Source organism: Narcine bancroftii, chromosome 1 (genome assembly GCF_036971445.1).
Source record: "Narcine bancroftii isolate sNarBan1 chromosome 1, sNarBan1.hap1, whole genome shotgun sequence".
NCBI lineage: Eukaryota > Metazoa > Chordata > Chondrichthyes > Torpediniformes > Narcinidae > Narcine > Narcine bancroftii.
The window spans coordinates 40785930-40800776 of NC_091469.1; the positions used below are offsets into that span (position 1 = coordinate 40785930).

Consider the following 14847-nt stretch of genomic DNA (forward strand, 5'->3'; position numbering starts at 1 on the left):
CCTGCACATTCAGGGTCGCCACGCAGTACCCCTTTACCCCAGTCGAGAGCGATTTGGTTGCCAATGAAATTCTCTGTGCAGTGGGGAGAATAGCGAGTCCGTAATGGTGGGCCAGGTCTTGGCGGATAAAACTGTCAGTTGACCCCGAGTCAAATAGCAATTGGTATAGTGTCCATGCACTTTAATCAGTTCCATTGCTTTTGTGAGGGGTTGGGGGAAGTCCTGGTCGAGAGTTATTGATGCAGAGACTTGTAATGTAGACAGTGGAATCCTGTGTGATGACGTCACGCAATGTGTGCGTGATGACGTCATGCAAACAGTTGGGCCTGAAAAAAGTGTCGGGGAGTTGGTGTTGCTGCCTGCAGCCAAAGGTAAGTGTTGAGGGTCGCTGCTTGCCATCAGTGGTGGGGCGGACAGCAGTGGGGTGGTCAGCGGTAGCGGGACCCCGGTCGACAGCGGCGGGTCCCAGGTCGTCGGCGGCGGATGTTGAGGTCGGGGCTGGGGACTGGTCAGACATTGCTTCGTGAGGTTAGGTGAACGTCATTGCGGCGAGGGTGGGCTTCACCTTCCGCGCTTGGGGTCTGCCCCGTGACGTCAGGCGCTGCAGCTCAGTGGAGTCCTCACTCTCATTGGACGAGAGCTCTGAGGAAGAAGTGTTTGAAACAGAGGGTGGCGATTGGGCTTCACACAAGGCACTGTGTTTGATGGTGACCATTTTGGAGTGACAGACTACAGCAAAGTGGCCGTTTTTAAGGCACTTTTGGCACCTGGCTTTTCTCGCCGGGCACTGGGACCTGCTGTGCTTGTTCCTCCCGCAGAAATAACACTTTGGGGTTGCATCAGGCAGTGTCGCGGCAGTAGTAGGGTAGAGGGTGGGGGGATCCTACTTACATCAGAGTGTGGGGTCCAGCCCCGAGAGTACATGTCCATACTTAAGACCGTAGCCTCCATCATCTCTGCGATCCAGATCATGTCCTCTAGGTTTTCTCCCCCATGCCTCACCTCATTCGATCGAACCCCAGCCACATAGGCATCCCGAATCAGATCGTCTGTAGTCTCCACAGCAGTTCTGTCTGTGCAGGCACAGTCCCTGCCCATTGGCCTTAGTGCCTGAATATAAGCTTTACAGGACTCACCGACCTGTTGCCTCCTTGTAACAAGTTTGTTCCGAACATAGACCCTGTTCACCAGTCGCTTGTAGAGCCCTTTCAGTACCTTCATGGTCGCATCCTGGACACTCTGGTAAACTCTTGGGGACACCATAGTCATCAATATTAGTAGTCGATGGTTGTCCTCTATCATGGCAGGATCAGAGAGCTGTAAGTATGTTTCAAAGCATCTCAACCAGTGCTTAAAGTAATTCGAGGCTGTAGCTGACTGTGGGTCGATATCGAGGCACCCCAGCCATAGCATACACTCCTTCCCTTCAAAATTTTTTTAGTTAATAAAATTGTAGTGTGCGTCGAAAGAACCAATAACTTGTTGATCCAAACCAAGGCTTTTATTAACTAAAAGACTGGAGCATATCACAAGTTGGTTGACCAGTCCAGAATGACCTGGTCCGGCTAGGAGCAATCCTTTAAGACCTGCCAGTAGGTGTGGCTACACTCTCAGCCAATCACAGTCATCCTACACTACCATCTGTACATATGTACATATACACATTGGTGATAGAATCTGTACTATCACACCTCCCTACTCTTGAATTCAATTCCTCCAGCGATAAAGGCCAACATTCCATTTGCCTTCTTAAAAACCTGTTGTACCTGCAACCCAACCTTTTGCAATTCATGCACAAGCTCTCCCAAGTCCTTCTGCACATGCTGCAGTTTTTCACCATTTAAATAATAATCTGCTCTTCTATTTTTCCTACCAAAGTGGATGACCTCACATTTACTAACATTGTACTCCTTCTGGCAGACCTTTGTCCACTCACCTAACTTAACTTTATTCTTCTGCAGCCTCTCCACATCCTCTGTTAAATTTGCTTTTCCACTCAATTTAGGATCATCTGCAAACTTGGCTACATTACACTCTGTCTCCTCTTCCAAATCATAAATGTAAATAAATACCTACGGGCCCAGACCCATGCAGCACCCCACTTATCACTGTCTGCCAATCAGAATAAAAACCATTTATCCTGACTCTCTGCCTTCTGTCATTTAACCAAACCTCAATCCATGCCAGTATACTTGTCCCGACTCCATTCATCTGTATCTTATTGATAAGTCTCTTGCGCTGCACCTTATTAAACACCTTCTGGAAATCCAGATGTACAACATCAATCTGTTCCCCTCTACTGGACCCATTATAACCTCAAAGAACTCCAGCAAGTTTGTCAAACAACACCTGCCTTTTCTGAATCCATGGTGCAACTGCCTGATGGAACCCCTTCGTTCTAAATGTCTCGCTATTTCATCCTTAATGACAGCTTCAAGCATTTTACCAACAATAGACGTTAAGCTAACTGGACAATAGTTACCTGTCTTCTGCCTACGTCCCTTTTTAAAAAGTGGTATGACATTTGCTGTCTTCCAATCTGCCTGGACCTGCCCAGAATCGAGAGAATTTTGGTAAATGACTACCATTGCATCAACTATAACTCCCATCATTTCCCTCAGTACCCTGGGATGCATCCCATCAGGACCAAGAGATTTGTCCGCTTTCAGTCCCATTAGTTTGCTCATCATTATCTCTTTTATAACAATGAATTTATCAAGGCCCTTACCTCCCTTCACATCGCTATCACAACTCTTTGGCATGTTGAATGTGTCTTCTACCATGAAGACTGACACAAAATATTTATTCAATGATGTGGCCATTTCCTTATTACTCGATATCAATTTCCCTTTCATCTTCCAATGGACCTACGTTGACTCTAACCACCCTCTTCCATTTTAAATATTTATCATTTTTTTGCTCTGTTTTTATATTTTGTGCTAATTTACCATCATAATCCTTCTTCCCTTTCCTTCTTTCCCATTTAATTGTCCTTTGTTGGCTTTTAAAGTTTTCCCAATCCTTCCGTTTCCAACTTCTATTGGCTACTTTGTACATTTTATACTTTCCTTTATTTCCTTAGTTAACCAAGGCTGGCTCTTCCCTCTTTTACAGCCTAGGAATATATTTTTATTGAGCACTGTGAAAAAGCTCTTTGAAAATCTTCCACTGTTCCTCAACTGTTCTGCCAACTAGCCTGTGCTCCCAGCCCACGCTGACCAATCCTCCCTCATCCTGTTGTAGTCTCCCCTGTTCAAGTATAAAACACTAGTTTTAGATCTAACTATTGCACCTCCATCTGTATGAGAAATTCAATCATACAATGATCAGTTTTTTCCATAAGAGTCCCTAACTACTATATCATTAATTTTACCTATCTCATTGCACTAGATCTAAAATAGCATTTTCCCTTGTTGGTTCTTTAACATGCTGCTCAAGAAAGCTATCACAGATGCATTATTTGAAGTTATTCTCCAGACTCCCTTGACCAACTTGATTTTCCCATCTACGTGGAAGTCCCCACGACAACTGCTGTTCCGTTCTTACATGCCTCAGTTATCTCTCGGTTAGTTGCCTGTGTCACTGTGCTATTGTTATTTAGTGGGTGATAGACAACTCCCTCCAATGATTTTTTTTCCCCTTTACTATTCTTAAGCTCCACCCAGATGGACTCAATATTTTGTTCCCTACATCCAAATTGAGTGGAAAGGCCAGGTTAAAGGAATTCCTGGTCCTTGACAAAAAAAATCCAAGTACAATCTCTGCAAGATCATCAAGGAAACTAAACCAGTACCACACCATGCTCTAGTCCCAAAAAACATGATGACACATGATAACTACGGCAGGACCTGCATACGACCATGGAGAATAAAGCAAAGCCAAGGAACAAAATATGCAACAGTTCAGCCCCAATGTGTTAAATATGTTCCATGGGCACCAGAGAGCCAGCAGGAAGATGATGTCCACATCAACTACCAGAAGTATTGTAGCACCCATGGTGACTGCTGCAAAAATCAAGGCAGCCTTCCAGTGAGGGAACCTCCAGAAAGTGACAGGGACAGATAAATCAAGGCAGCCTTCCAGTGAGGGAACCTCCAGAAAGTGACAGGGACAGATAAATCAAGGCAGCCTTCCAGTGAGTGAACCTCCAGAAAGTGACAGGGACAGATAAATCAAGGCAGCCTTCCAGTGAGTGAACCTCCAGAAAGTGGCAGGGACAGATAAATCAAGGCAGCCTTCCAGTGAGGGAACCTCCAGAAAGTGACAGGGACAGATAAATCAAGACAGCCTTCCAGTGAGTGAATCTCCAGAAAGTGACAGGGACAGATAAATCAAGGCAGCCTTCCAGTGAGGGAACCTCCAGAAAGTGGCAGGGACAGATAAATCAAGGCAGCCTTCCAGTGAGGGAACCTCCAGAAAGTGGCTGGGACAGATAAATCAAGGCAGCCTTCCAGTGAGGGAACCTCCAGAAAATGGCAGGGACAGATAAATCAAGGCAGCCTTCCAGTGAGTGAACCTCCAGAAAGTGGCTGGGACAGATAAATCAAGGCAGCCTTCCAGTGAGGGAACCTCCAGAAAATGGCAGGGACAGATAAATCAAGGCAGCCTTCCAGTGAGGGAACCTCCAGAAAGTGACAGGGACAGATAAATCAAGGCAGCCTTCCAGTGAGGGAACCTCCAGAAAGTGGCAGGGACAGATAAATCAAGGCAGCCTTCCAGTGAGGGAACCCACAGAAAATGACAGGGACAGATAAATCAAGGCAGCCTTCCAGTGAGGGAACCTCCAGAAAGTGGCAGGGACAGATAAATCAAGGCAGCCTTCCAGTGAGGGAACCCACAGAAAATGACAGGGACAGATAAATCAAGGCAGCCTTCCAGTGAGGGAACCTCCAGAAAGTGACAGGGACAGATAAATCAAGGCAGCCTTCCAGTGAGTGAACCTCCAGAAAGTGACAGGGACAGATAAATCAAGGCAGCCTTCTAGTGAGTGAATCTCCAGAAAGTGACAGGGACAGATAAATCAAGGCAGCCTTCCAGTGAGTGAACCTCCAGAAAGTGGCTGGGACAGATAAATCAAGGCAGCCTTCCAGTGAGGGAACCTCCAGAAAGTGGCAGGGACAGATAAATCAAGGCAGCCTTCCAGTGAGGGAACCTCCAGAAAGTGGCAGGGACAGATAAATCAAGGCAGCCTTCCAGTGAGGGAACCTCCAGAAAGTGGCAGGGACAGATAAATCAAGGCAGCCTTCCAGTGAGGGAACCTCCAGAAAGTGGCAGGGACTGAAAAATCAAGGCAGCCTTCCAGTGAGGGAACCTCCAGAAAGTGGCAGGGACAGATAAATCAAGGCAGCCTTCCAGTGAGGGAACCTCCAGAAAGTGGCAGGGACAGATAAATCAAGGCAGCCTTCCAGTGAGGGAACCTCCAGAAAGTGACAGGGACAGATAAATCAAGGCAGCCTTCCAGTGAGGGAACCTCCAGAAAGTGACAGGGACAGATAAATCAAGGCAGCCTTCCAGTGAGTGAACCTCCAGAAAGTAACAGGGACAGATAAATCAAGGCAGCCTTCCAGTGAGGGAACCTCCAGAAAGTGGCAGGGGCAGATAAATCAAGGCAGCCTTCCAGTGAGGGAACCTCCAGAAAGTGACAGGGACAGATAAATCAAGGCAGCCTTCCAGTGAGGGAACCTCCAGAAAGTGACAGGGACAGATAAATCAAGGCAGCCTTCCAGTGAGGGAACCTCCAGAAAGTGACAGGGACAGATAAATCAAGGCAGCCTTCCAGTGAGGGAACCTCCAGAAAGTGACAGGGACAGATAAATCAAGGCAGCCTTCCAGTGAGGGAACCTCCAGAAAGTGACAGGGACAGATAAATCAAGGCAGCCTTCCAGTAAGGGAACCTCCAGAAAGTGACAGGGACAGATAAATCAAGGCAGCCTTCCAGTGAGGGAACCTCCAGAAAGTGACAGGGACAGATAAATCAAGGCAGCCTTCCAGTGAGGGAAACTCCAGAAAATGACAGGGACAGATAAATCAAGGCAGCCTTCCAGTGAGGGAACCTCCAGAAAGTGACAGGGACAGATAAATCAAGGCAGCCTTCCAGTGAGGGAACCTCCAGAAAGTGACAGGGACAGATAAATCAAGGCAGCCTTCCAGTGAGTGAACCTCCAGAAAGTGGCAGGGACAGATAGAATCCTAGATCAAGTGGCAAACATATTCATAGATATGTTTAATCTCAGCCTACTACAGGCCGACGTCCCCACTTACTTCAAGAATACTTCCATCATACTTGTACCTAAGAAAACCATAACAAGTCAAATTGTTCAAACTGGTGTTTTTGACATCCACCATCAGGAAGTGCTTTGAGGTGCTGTTCATGGCTCACATCAACTCTAGCCTATCAGCCAACCTTGACCAATTTCAATTTGCCTACTTCCTCTCTAATAGATCACTATCAATAAAGATGGGTAAGTGCATCTGCTCCTCGATCACAGTTAACACTAGTGCTCCTCAGGGATGAGTGTTCCTTCGATAGTCCCATATCCCTCTAAACCTTTCTGATCCATGTAAATGTTAAAATTTATTTTAAATGTTACAATTGTACCTCCCCTACTAATTTCTCTGTTAACTTGTCCACATACCCACCTCCCATTCTGTGGCAAAACTTGACTTTCAGATCTCCTTTAAATTTATTCCCCCACCCCAAACTTAAATCACTGCCCTCTAATTTTAGACTTCCTGACTCTGATAAAGGTCTATGACCATTCACCTTATTTTGGGTCCTCGTGATCTTCATTACCTCTTTAAGGACACCCCTTAGCTACCTTTGCTTCAGGGAAAAGTTCCTCTATCCAATCTTTCCTTATACTTCCAAGATTTCCAATCCTGGCAAAATCTATGTGAACCTTTTCTGATGCCTCTCTAACTTAACCATATCCTTCCAAGAAGTATGGTGACCAGAAATGCACACAATATTCCAGATGTGGTCAGACCAATGTCTTGTACAGTTGAAATATGATGCCCCATCTCTTGTACTCAATGCCATATACCTTTTTCACCAACTTGTTTCTACATGTTGCCACTTTCAGAGAACTATATATTTCTGTTCTATAACAATCCCCAGGACCCTGTCATTCACTAATTATGTCCTGCTCTGGTTTAATTTCCCAAAATTCATCACTTCACACTTAGCCAAGTTACATTCCATTTCCTATTCCTTGGCCTACTTTCCTAGTAGATCTAGATCTCATTGCCTTCCTTTCTGTCCACCACACACATGATCCACAAACTTAACAATCATACTACCTTCTCATCCAAATTGTTTTATATATAGTAAAAAAATTACAAACAGTAGCAGATCCATCGTTAATTTCTGTGGCAAATCATTGGTAGGTCTCCAATCTGAAAAACCCTCCAGTACCACCCTCTACTCCTTTCAATAACCTCATTTTGTTTCCATTGGGTCTCTCACCCTGGATCCCACATTATCTAATTTTCTAGACGAGCCTGCCATATGTGATTTTGCCAAAACCCTGGCAGAGGTCCACCTAGACAACATCTGCCACCCTGCCCTCATCATTCTTCTTGGTCATTTCTTCATAAAACTCAAATATGTGAGGCATTTTCCTGCTCACAAACCTTGGCTGATCATCTCTAATTAGTCCTTGCCTTTCTGAATGTTCACGCAATCTGCAATGCTTTGCAGCCTTTTTCAGCGAAATCAAAGGAAAATACTTGAAATGTAAAAAATAAACAGATATTCATAACATAATCTTTGTCATAAAATATGCAAATATATTTTTTGTGTAGTATTTGAGTTATTATTGACTTGCCAAATTTTGTATACCCTTAAAAAAACTTTATTCAGACTGTAGTTTTCTCACAAATAAAATTTTGAACATTAAAAAAAAGTTTGAAGAACTTTATACTTCAGTAATTTCTTTAATCTTTTGTGCTCATGGCCATTAATGTTTTGAACATTAACTAAATGTTGGGTTTTTTTATTCCTGATTTACTACCTCAGAATTTTATATAATGCTTTGCCCTTTGGACAGCTTGCAGACATCACAGCTGCTGTCACCAGATTTCTTTGACTTAAAGAACTTAAAGATAGAAAAAGCTTTGTTCATATCAGATTTCAAGACTATATAACAGCTTTCTTTGATGAAAGTAAAAAGAATCAAAAGCTTCAAACCTTCAAAACCTAACCAAAATGGCAATTTTCAATTTAGTTTGGTAAAATGTCTGAAAAAAAGCTATATTATTGGTTGACAAGTTTTCATAAATAGGTAAGAGGTTGAAATACTGGAATATAATGACAGCAATCTTTGGTTTTTGGTTGATGTTTGGGAGCCTCTTTGTAAAAGGAGGAGGTCACAATTCATGAACTCTCAAGGAGATGAGATTTAGACGAGCCTGATCAAATTCAATGGCAAAACAGGCTAGAAGGATTGACATTACATGGCAAAACAGGTAAACTACATGAATATGGATGTTGGACTATGTCTTGTACTTTTGCATGCTTGTTTGGAGCAAAAATTAATCAAGTTATGAGAGAAATATTTAACTAACTTAAGTGTAGCAGTTAGCACAATGCTACTATAGCCTCAGCAACCCGGATTCTAAATCGTCACTGTCTGTAAGTTTATACATTCTCCCTGTATTCACATGCGTTTCTTCTGGGTGCTCTGGTTTCCTCCCACATTCCAAAGATCTATGGGTTTAGTAGGTTAATTGATCACATGGGTGTATTTGGGTGGTGTGGGCTAGAAAGGCTTGTTACTATGTTGTATCACTAAATTAAATTAAAAAGCTCTCAAAATTTGCAGTTTGAGGTTAGATTCATTTAGAAGCGTTGAGAAAATTATAAAGTTTCCAGTGAAAATAATCTGTGTAAAAAATAATACCAAAAGGTAAATGCCAAGACTTTGTCAACAAACACATTTAATTCCGAACTTGTTTCAACAACATAGTATGAAATATAATTTCTGAATCCTTTATACATGTAGGATACAGATTTTAACATGTAGCAATGAGACCTGGTAATTCAACATTTGCAAGAAACAAGCAAATTATTCACAATTTACATATTTTTCTATACATAATTTCTCTTTAAAGTGACATAAGCACATCACGCTCTTGTATGCTTGTGTGGAAAGACTTCCCAAAGATAAATGAATGTAGGCCTGGTTTTAATTTTTCAGCTATGGCCATTATAATACTTAAGTCACCTTCCACTATAAGGTCAAGGTCAATTTTCAGATTGCGCAAGGATCTGAAAGGCTTCTTCCCCTTCTGTCTGAAGAAAAAAATAGAATAAAGGAGTTATTTTAATGATCAGATCTATGTTTTATAATATAGAATCCATCAAAAATCCGATTGCGCATACGTTCAAAGTATATTTTGCATGTGCTTTTTACTCTCTTTTCCAATTTATATATTTTACTTTCATTTATATTTCTCAGTGTTTGTTTTAGTACCTGAATTAACTAAAAATTTCCACCAGGCAATCTTTTTTTTTTGGTGAGAAATTATACCAGCAGCTTTTCCGTACATATCATGGAACATTTCAATCGGTTCTTGCCTCAACCTCAGCACAAATTATGCATTCTGCTTTTGATAGTATAGGTTTTTATTAATGTATATTTATGTTTAAAACATAATACTCATAGAAATAGAAGCACATACACAGAAATGTGCTCCTTCCAGCCCATCTTGTCCCTGCTGACTGTGATGCCCATCTTCACTTATCCTAGCCATGTACCATCCAGATGCTTTTTGAATGCTCTTATTGTATCTGCCTATCTATATATACCACCAACTCTGGAAGCTGGTTAAATATATCTACCAATATGCATGTGGAGAAGCCCACCCTTCAGATCTCCTTTATATTTTCCCCTCTCACATTACACCCATGTCTCCTGGTTCCCTGCCATGGGAAAAAAAATTCTGACCACCAATCCTATTCATGCCCCTTATAATTTTATTAATCTGAACAAGATCAGCTGACAAGCTCCTATATTTCAGTGAAAATAGAATCTTTTATTGTCATGCAATAAAGCAGAAATGTATTACACAAAATTTGCCATAATCAAGAATTGCCCAGTGCCCCCTCCAGTCAGAGAAATAGAAGCTAAAGAGAGTCCCCCAGAGTCACTAAGTGTCCATGGATTCACCTCCAACACTCCTGCAACCTCCGCAGCTACACAGCCTGCAATCCAAATCATCGGCAACACCGAATCCTGCTCGACACGATCAGTGAGTCCTCAGCACCCTTGACATCCTCCCGTATCTTGGTTCTGGTACATGGTATCTCTTCAGCCAATCTCTAGCAGTCTGAAGCCTGGTGCAAGTTCCTTGACTGCAGTCGCCAGCAGCCCACAGCCTATGTGGGCTCCTCTCCTCAAGTCACTAACTGCCCGCTTGTGGGTGTCATTCAGCCTCACAGCCCCTCGCTGGTCTTCCACCCTAATCACTCCTCTGCTTCTACATCTCAAACGGAAGGTTATCTGTTTTCTGGTGCCCTGTGCAGGATTTTAAAATAAACGATTGGTTCCTTTAACAGGCTGCTTAAAGCCAATATGGAGCCAATGGAAGTCGGAATGCATGGTTGGACCTTGTGGAGGGAGTACTGTGTCTCTGCTCCCCAATCTCCACAGGTCCGCACCAGTGGCAGCACTGCTGTAACCAGTTTAACCTTTTTTACTACAGCCCTCTAATTCCATGCAACAGTGAATGTTTCAATGGGCTCAATGAAGAGCACAGAGGGCATACCAGAAACATCATCAAGTATACATCAGAAGGAGGAATCTGATGAAGCTGAAGGGCAATCTGCATGCCAAACAACATTAACAACAAACAAAAGAGAGAGGTAAGCAATTAATCTAATCTGAGCACCAGTTGTGAATGGTGGTGAACAATTAGGTAACTATTGGAGGAAAGAGAGTTAAACAAAAAGTCTGCATTTGCAGTGATTGAAGAAGTAAAAACATGATCCTGGAGAAACTCAACAGATCAAAAAGTATACTTTATATAGCAAAGATAAAGATACATAACCAACATTTCAGGTTTGAGCCCTTCATCAAGATATGAGCAAAATGAAGGGAGTCACCAAAATAAAATGGGGGGGGGGAGATAGGCCCACAGGCAAGAGGTCATAGGTGGATAAGGGAGAACAAAAATGGGGGAGGGGAGATAGCTCAATGAATGGAGAGGAAAGGTATGGGAGAGTTGGAGGAAAGCAAACAGAGGGAGAGGAAAAAGACGGTGAATAGAGTGGTCTAGCAGAAACTGGAGGAGCAGGGTTCACAAATATCGCCACTCTTAACAATGGGGAGCCCAGCACATCAGCACAACACAGAAAGCTGAAGCATTTACAAGATTCTTCAGCCAGAAGAGCCAAATGGATGACCCATCTTGGCTTCCTCCAGCAGTTGCCAGTATGATAGATGTCAGTGTTGAAACAATTCAATTCATTCCAGATGACTTCAAGAAATAGCTAAATGTGTTAGATACTCCAAAGGCCTGACAACATTCCAGCAACCGTACTGAATATCAGTACTCCAGAAGTTGACATTCCCTTGGTTAAGCTGTTCCAATACAGCTACAACATTGGCATTTACCCAACACTGTGGGAAATAGCCCAGGAATGTCCTGCCCACAAGCAGGACAATTGCAGCATTGCTGAATATTTCACGATTATTCCTCTCTCAATTATCAGTAAAGTGATGGAAGGAACTGATTATGTTATCGTGACACTTGCCTAGTAACAACTTGCTTACAAATTCTCAGTTTGGGTTCTGTGAAAGCTGTTCAACTTCTGACCTTGGTCTGAAAATGATGAAGACAGTTGAACTCCAGAGGTGCAGTGGAACTAACTGCCTTTGACATAAAGGAACCCTGGCTAAACTGGAGTCAATGGGGATCAGGAGGGAATACCCTCTGTAGGTTGGTGGCTGAAGCCCTTATATGGTCTGGTGGATCTTTACTCCCCAGATCCACTGTGTAGCTCTCTTCTATATAGTTTGAGCAGTATTTTATTTAGCTGCAACATAATCTCCCAACAATATTAATGTTTCAGAATATCATATTTTTATTTAATGTTTCAGCATAGCATATACCATTTTCGTTTCCCTATCTGCCAATGTCGTCACTTTCAGGGAGCTATGGGTTTACACCTCTTCCATACATCAGTGTTACCAAAGCCCCTGATGTTTATTCCAAATTGAAGAATTGAATGTTTGATGTCTGAAATTTCTTTGCCTTTTACATGATTTACTACTCAGATATTTCTTGCTTTTCCAAAAATATGCAAAAAGATATTAAGGATGTTGGAAGAAAACAAATTGAAGTCCCAATTATTAACAAAACCTAGAATTTATAGCCAAATCTTAAACAATATTAATGTTTCAGAATATCATATTTTTATTTTTATATTTTTAATTGAATAGGGAAAATGCAACTTCACCTGACTATGACAACTTTCTAATGACACTTGATAATATTTCAGTCAATATGCAGTTTGTCAATAGAAATTAAAATGGTAATAGTGAACTTGTAATATCGCAACCAAATTCAAGCATCTTATTCCTCAAAATGAGAAAATTCTGGTAACTTGCTAATGGTTGGTGATAAATGGTGAGATTTAAAATAAATTACAGTGGTAGACATTGCTTAAACATGTAATTTTACTGCTGGCAGTGGGACATTTGGCAATTCTTGATGAATGGGGACATCTGCTGGTGACAACTGCTGTACAAGAAATTTTTAAACAATGGTATGCACTTTAAAATGTTATCAACAATGAATCAATATCAACAATTATGGAGCTCAAATAATTGAACTGTTATTTTAAATTTAAAAACACAGGAAAACATAGATATCAGACCAACTCCTGACAATGAAAAGACTAGGCTTATAACTGACTCAAAAATTAAATATCTCAATAACCAATTTAATTATATAACTAATCAGCATTTGCTAAGGTATCTGCTCATCTGATTCAAGAAATGTGGATAACGTCACAAAATAGTGTCTTACAATGTAGAAATAGGCCATTTAGTCCAGCACAATTATGCTGTACCCAGCTATACTATACTATACTAATTCTATTCACCAACACTTGATCCAAGGTCTAGATCTTGGCAATTTAAGTGCTTGTCTGCATACCTAAATGTGAAAGTACTTGCCTTCTACATCCACTCAGGCAGTATATTGCAGTCTCCAACAACAAAGAAAAAAGTAGAGCCTGGGGACCCAGAGGATGCAGACAAAAAAAATCAATGCATTGTATTACAAGAAAAAAAATCTTCTTCAGGTCCCACCAACTTAAACCTGTGCATTCAAGTTTTAGACATTTCTGCTATCAGAAATTTGGCTTGCCAATCCACCTCAAGTTTGTATACCTTAGTCAAGTGTCCCTCAGCTACAAAGAAAATAAGCCAGTCTTTCACTCTCCTCAGAACTGAAATGCAATCATACTTTTCCAATGTGGTGACAAGAACAGCACATAGTATTCTAGCTGTAACTGAACAAAGTTTCTAAAATTGTACCATTAACCTATTTGTCATATTTTTTTTTTTTTTTTAATTTTTTTATTTTTCACACCATAAATCACATTAGCCATGATATACACTATTTCTTTTTCACACATATACAGTGACTTTTTCTCCCCCCCCCCTTTCCTCCCAAACCACCCCCCCACCCCCCCCTCTCATCCATTTTAGGTATACATCTAGGTTGCATTAAGCCAGTCAGACAATGTTGTCATTCATCAAAATTACACCAGAAATTCTACTGAGTCCATTCTTTTCTTTCCTTCTCCTTCCATCAACTTAGGTAATGTTTGTCCCCGGTAGGTTTTCGCTATTGTATTTAATGTAAGGCTCCTATACTTGTTCGAATATTTCAATATTATTTCTTAACCAATATGTTATTTTTTCTAATGGAATACATTTATTCATTTAAATTTGGTAGTTTCTTCCTTTTAATTTGGTTATGTATTCCATTAATATTTAAAGACATATAGTTCAGCGTAGCCCTTTTATATTTTGTTTATCTTCTCTTTCCGTTTTTCCATCATTACCTTTCCTCCTTTTCCATTTCTGTTTTCTTATTTTCAACTCTTTATAAGACAACATTCCTACAACATCTAACATTTTCCTTATTCTCCTATTTCTATCTTATTTATCCCCAATCTCCCCTTCACCTCCTGAGTTGTCCTTTATCCCTTGTCGGACAACCACATCTCCCCTCTCCATTTGGATTTGCGAATCCACTCGCAAGCGTCAACTGATTTTGCAGTGACCGCTATTTCCCCCCACCCCGCCTCCCCCAGAAAAGATTTCACTTTTCATATGTCACAAAGGTCCCTCTTTTAATTCCCTCCTTATTCTCTCTATTCCATTACCTTCCCTTATTAATTCTTGTCTATACTATCTATATTTTCCTCTAAGTACAGATACATTCATGTATGCTCATTGTCTCTATTCACTCTTATACCTCTTTACCTGCATACATATCAATCGTGATCATTTTTACTCTCATTACCCGTCTTCATCCCTCAGTCTATTTTTGTCTTTACCCACATACATATCAGTCGTGATCATTTTAACTCTCATTACCCGTCTTCCTCCCTCAGTCTATTTTTGTAATTGTTCTGCAAATTTTCGTGCTTCTTCTGGATCCGAGAATAGTCTGTTTTGTTGTCCTGGAATAAATATTTTCAATACCGCTGGATGCTTTAGTATAAATTTATACCCTTTCTTCCATAAAATCGCCTTTGCTGTATTGAACTCTTTTCTCTTCTTTAGGAGTTCAAAACTTATATCTGGATAAATGAAGATTTTTTGCCCT

General features: G+C 41.3%; 2 protein-coding genes across 6 annotated transcripts in view; one reads left to right on the forward strand and one right to left on the reverse strand.

The window, feature by feature from the left end:
• Positions 1-8920: 8920 nt before the first annotated feature.
• c9orf72 (C9orf72-SMCR8 complex subunit) overlaps positions 8921-14847 on the reverse strand; it is a 49436-nt gene continuing 43509 nt past the window's right edge. For 2 of the 4 annotated variants that reach the window (XM_069924531.1, XM_069924534.1), the window contains exon 10: positions 8921-9292. In XM_069924531.1, coding sequence (XP_069780632.1) covers positions 9106-9292 — 187 coding nt within the window. In that variant the 3' untranslated portion in view covers positions 8921-9105. Of the gene's footprint in view, positions 9293-13179; positions 13241-14847 lie in introns of those variants that run through there. The other 2 variants (XM_069924554.1, XM_069924544.1) reach the window with 2 other exon arrangements.
• The window catches only part of LOC138757368 (MOB kinase activator 3B), a 108105-nt gene continuing 103968 nt past the window's right edge, over positions 10711-14847 (forward strand). Inside the window, exon 1 of one of the 2 annotated variants that reach the window (XM_069924614.1) lies at positions 10711-10864. In XM_069924614.1, coding sequence (XP_069780715.1) covers positions 10737-10864 — 128 coding nt within the window. In that variant the 5' untranslated portion in view covers positions 10711-10736. The remainder of the gene's footprint in view (positions 10865-14847) is intronic. The other variant, XM_069924579.1, reaches the window with a different exon arrangement.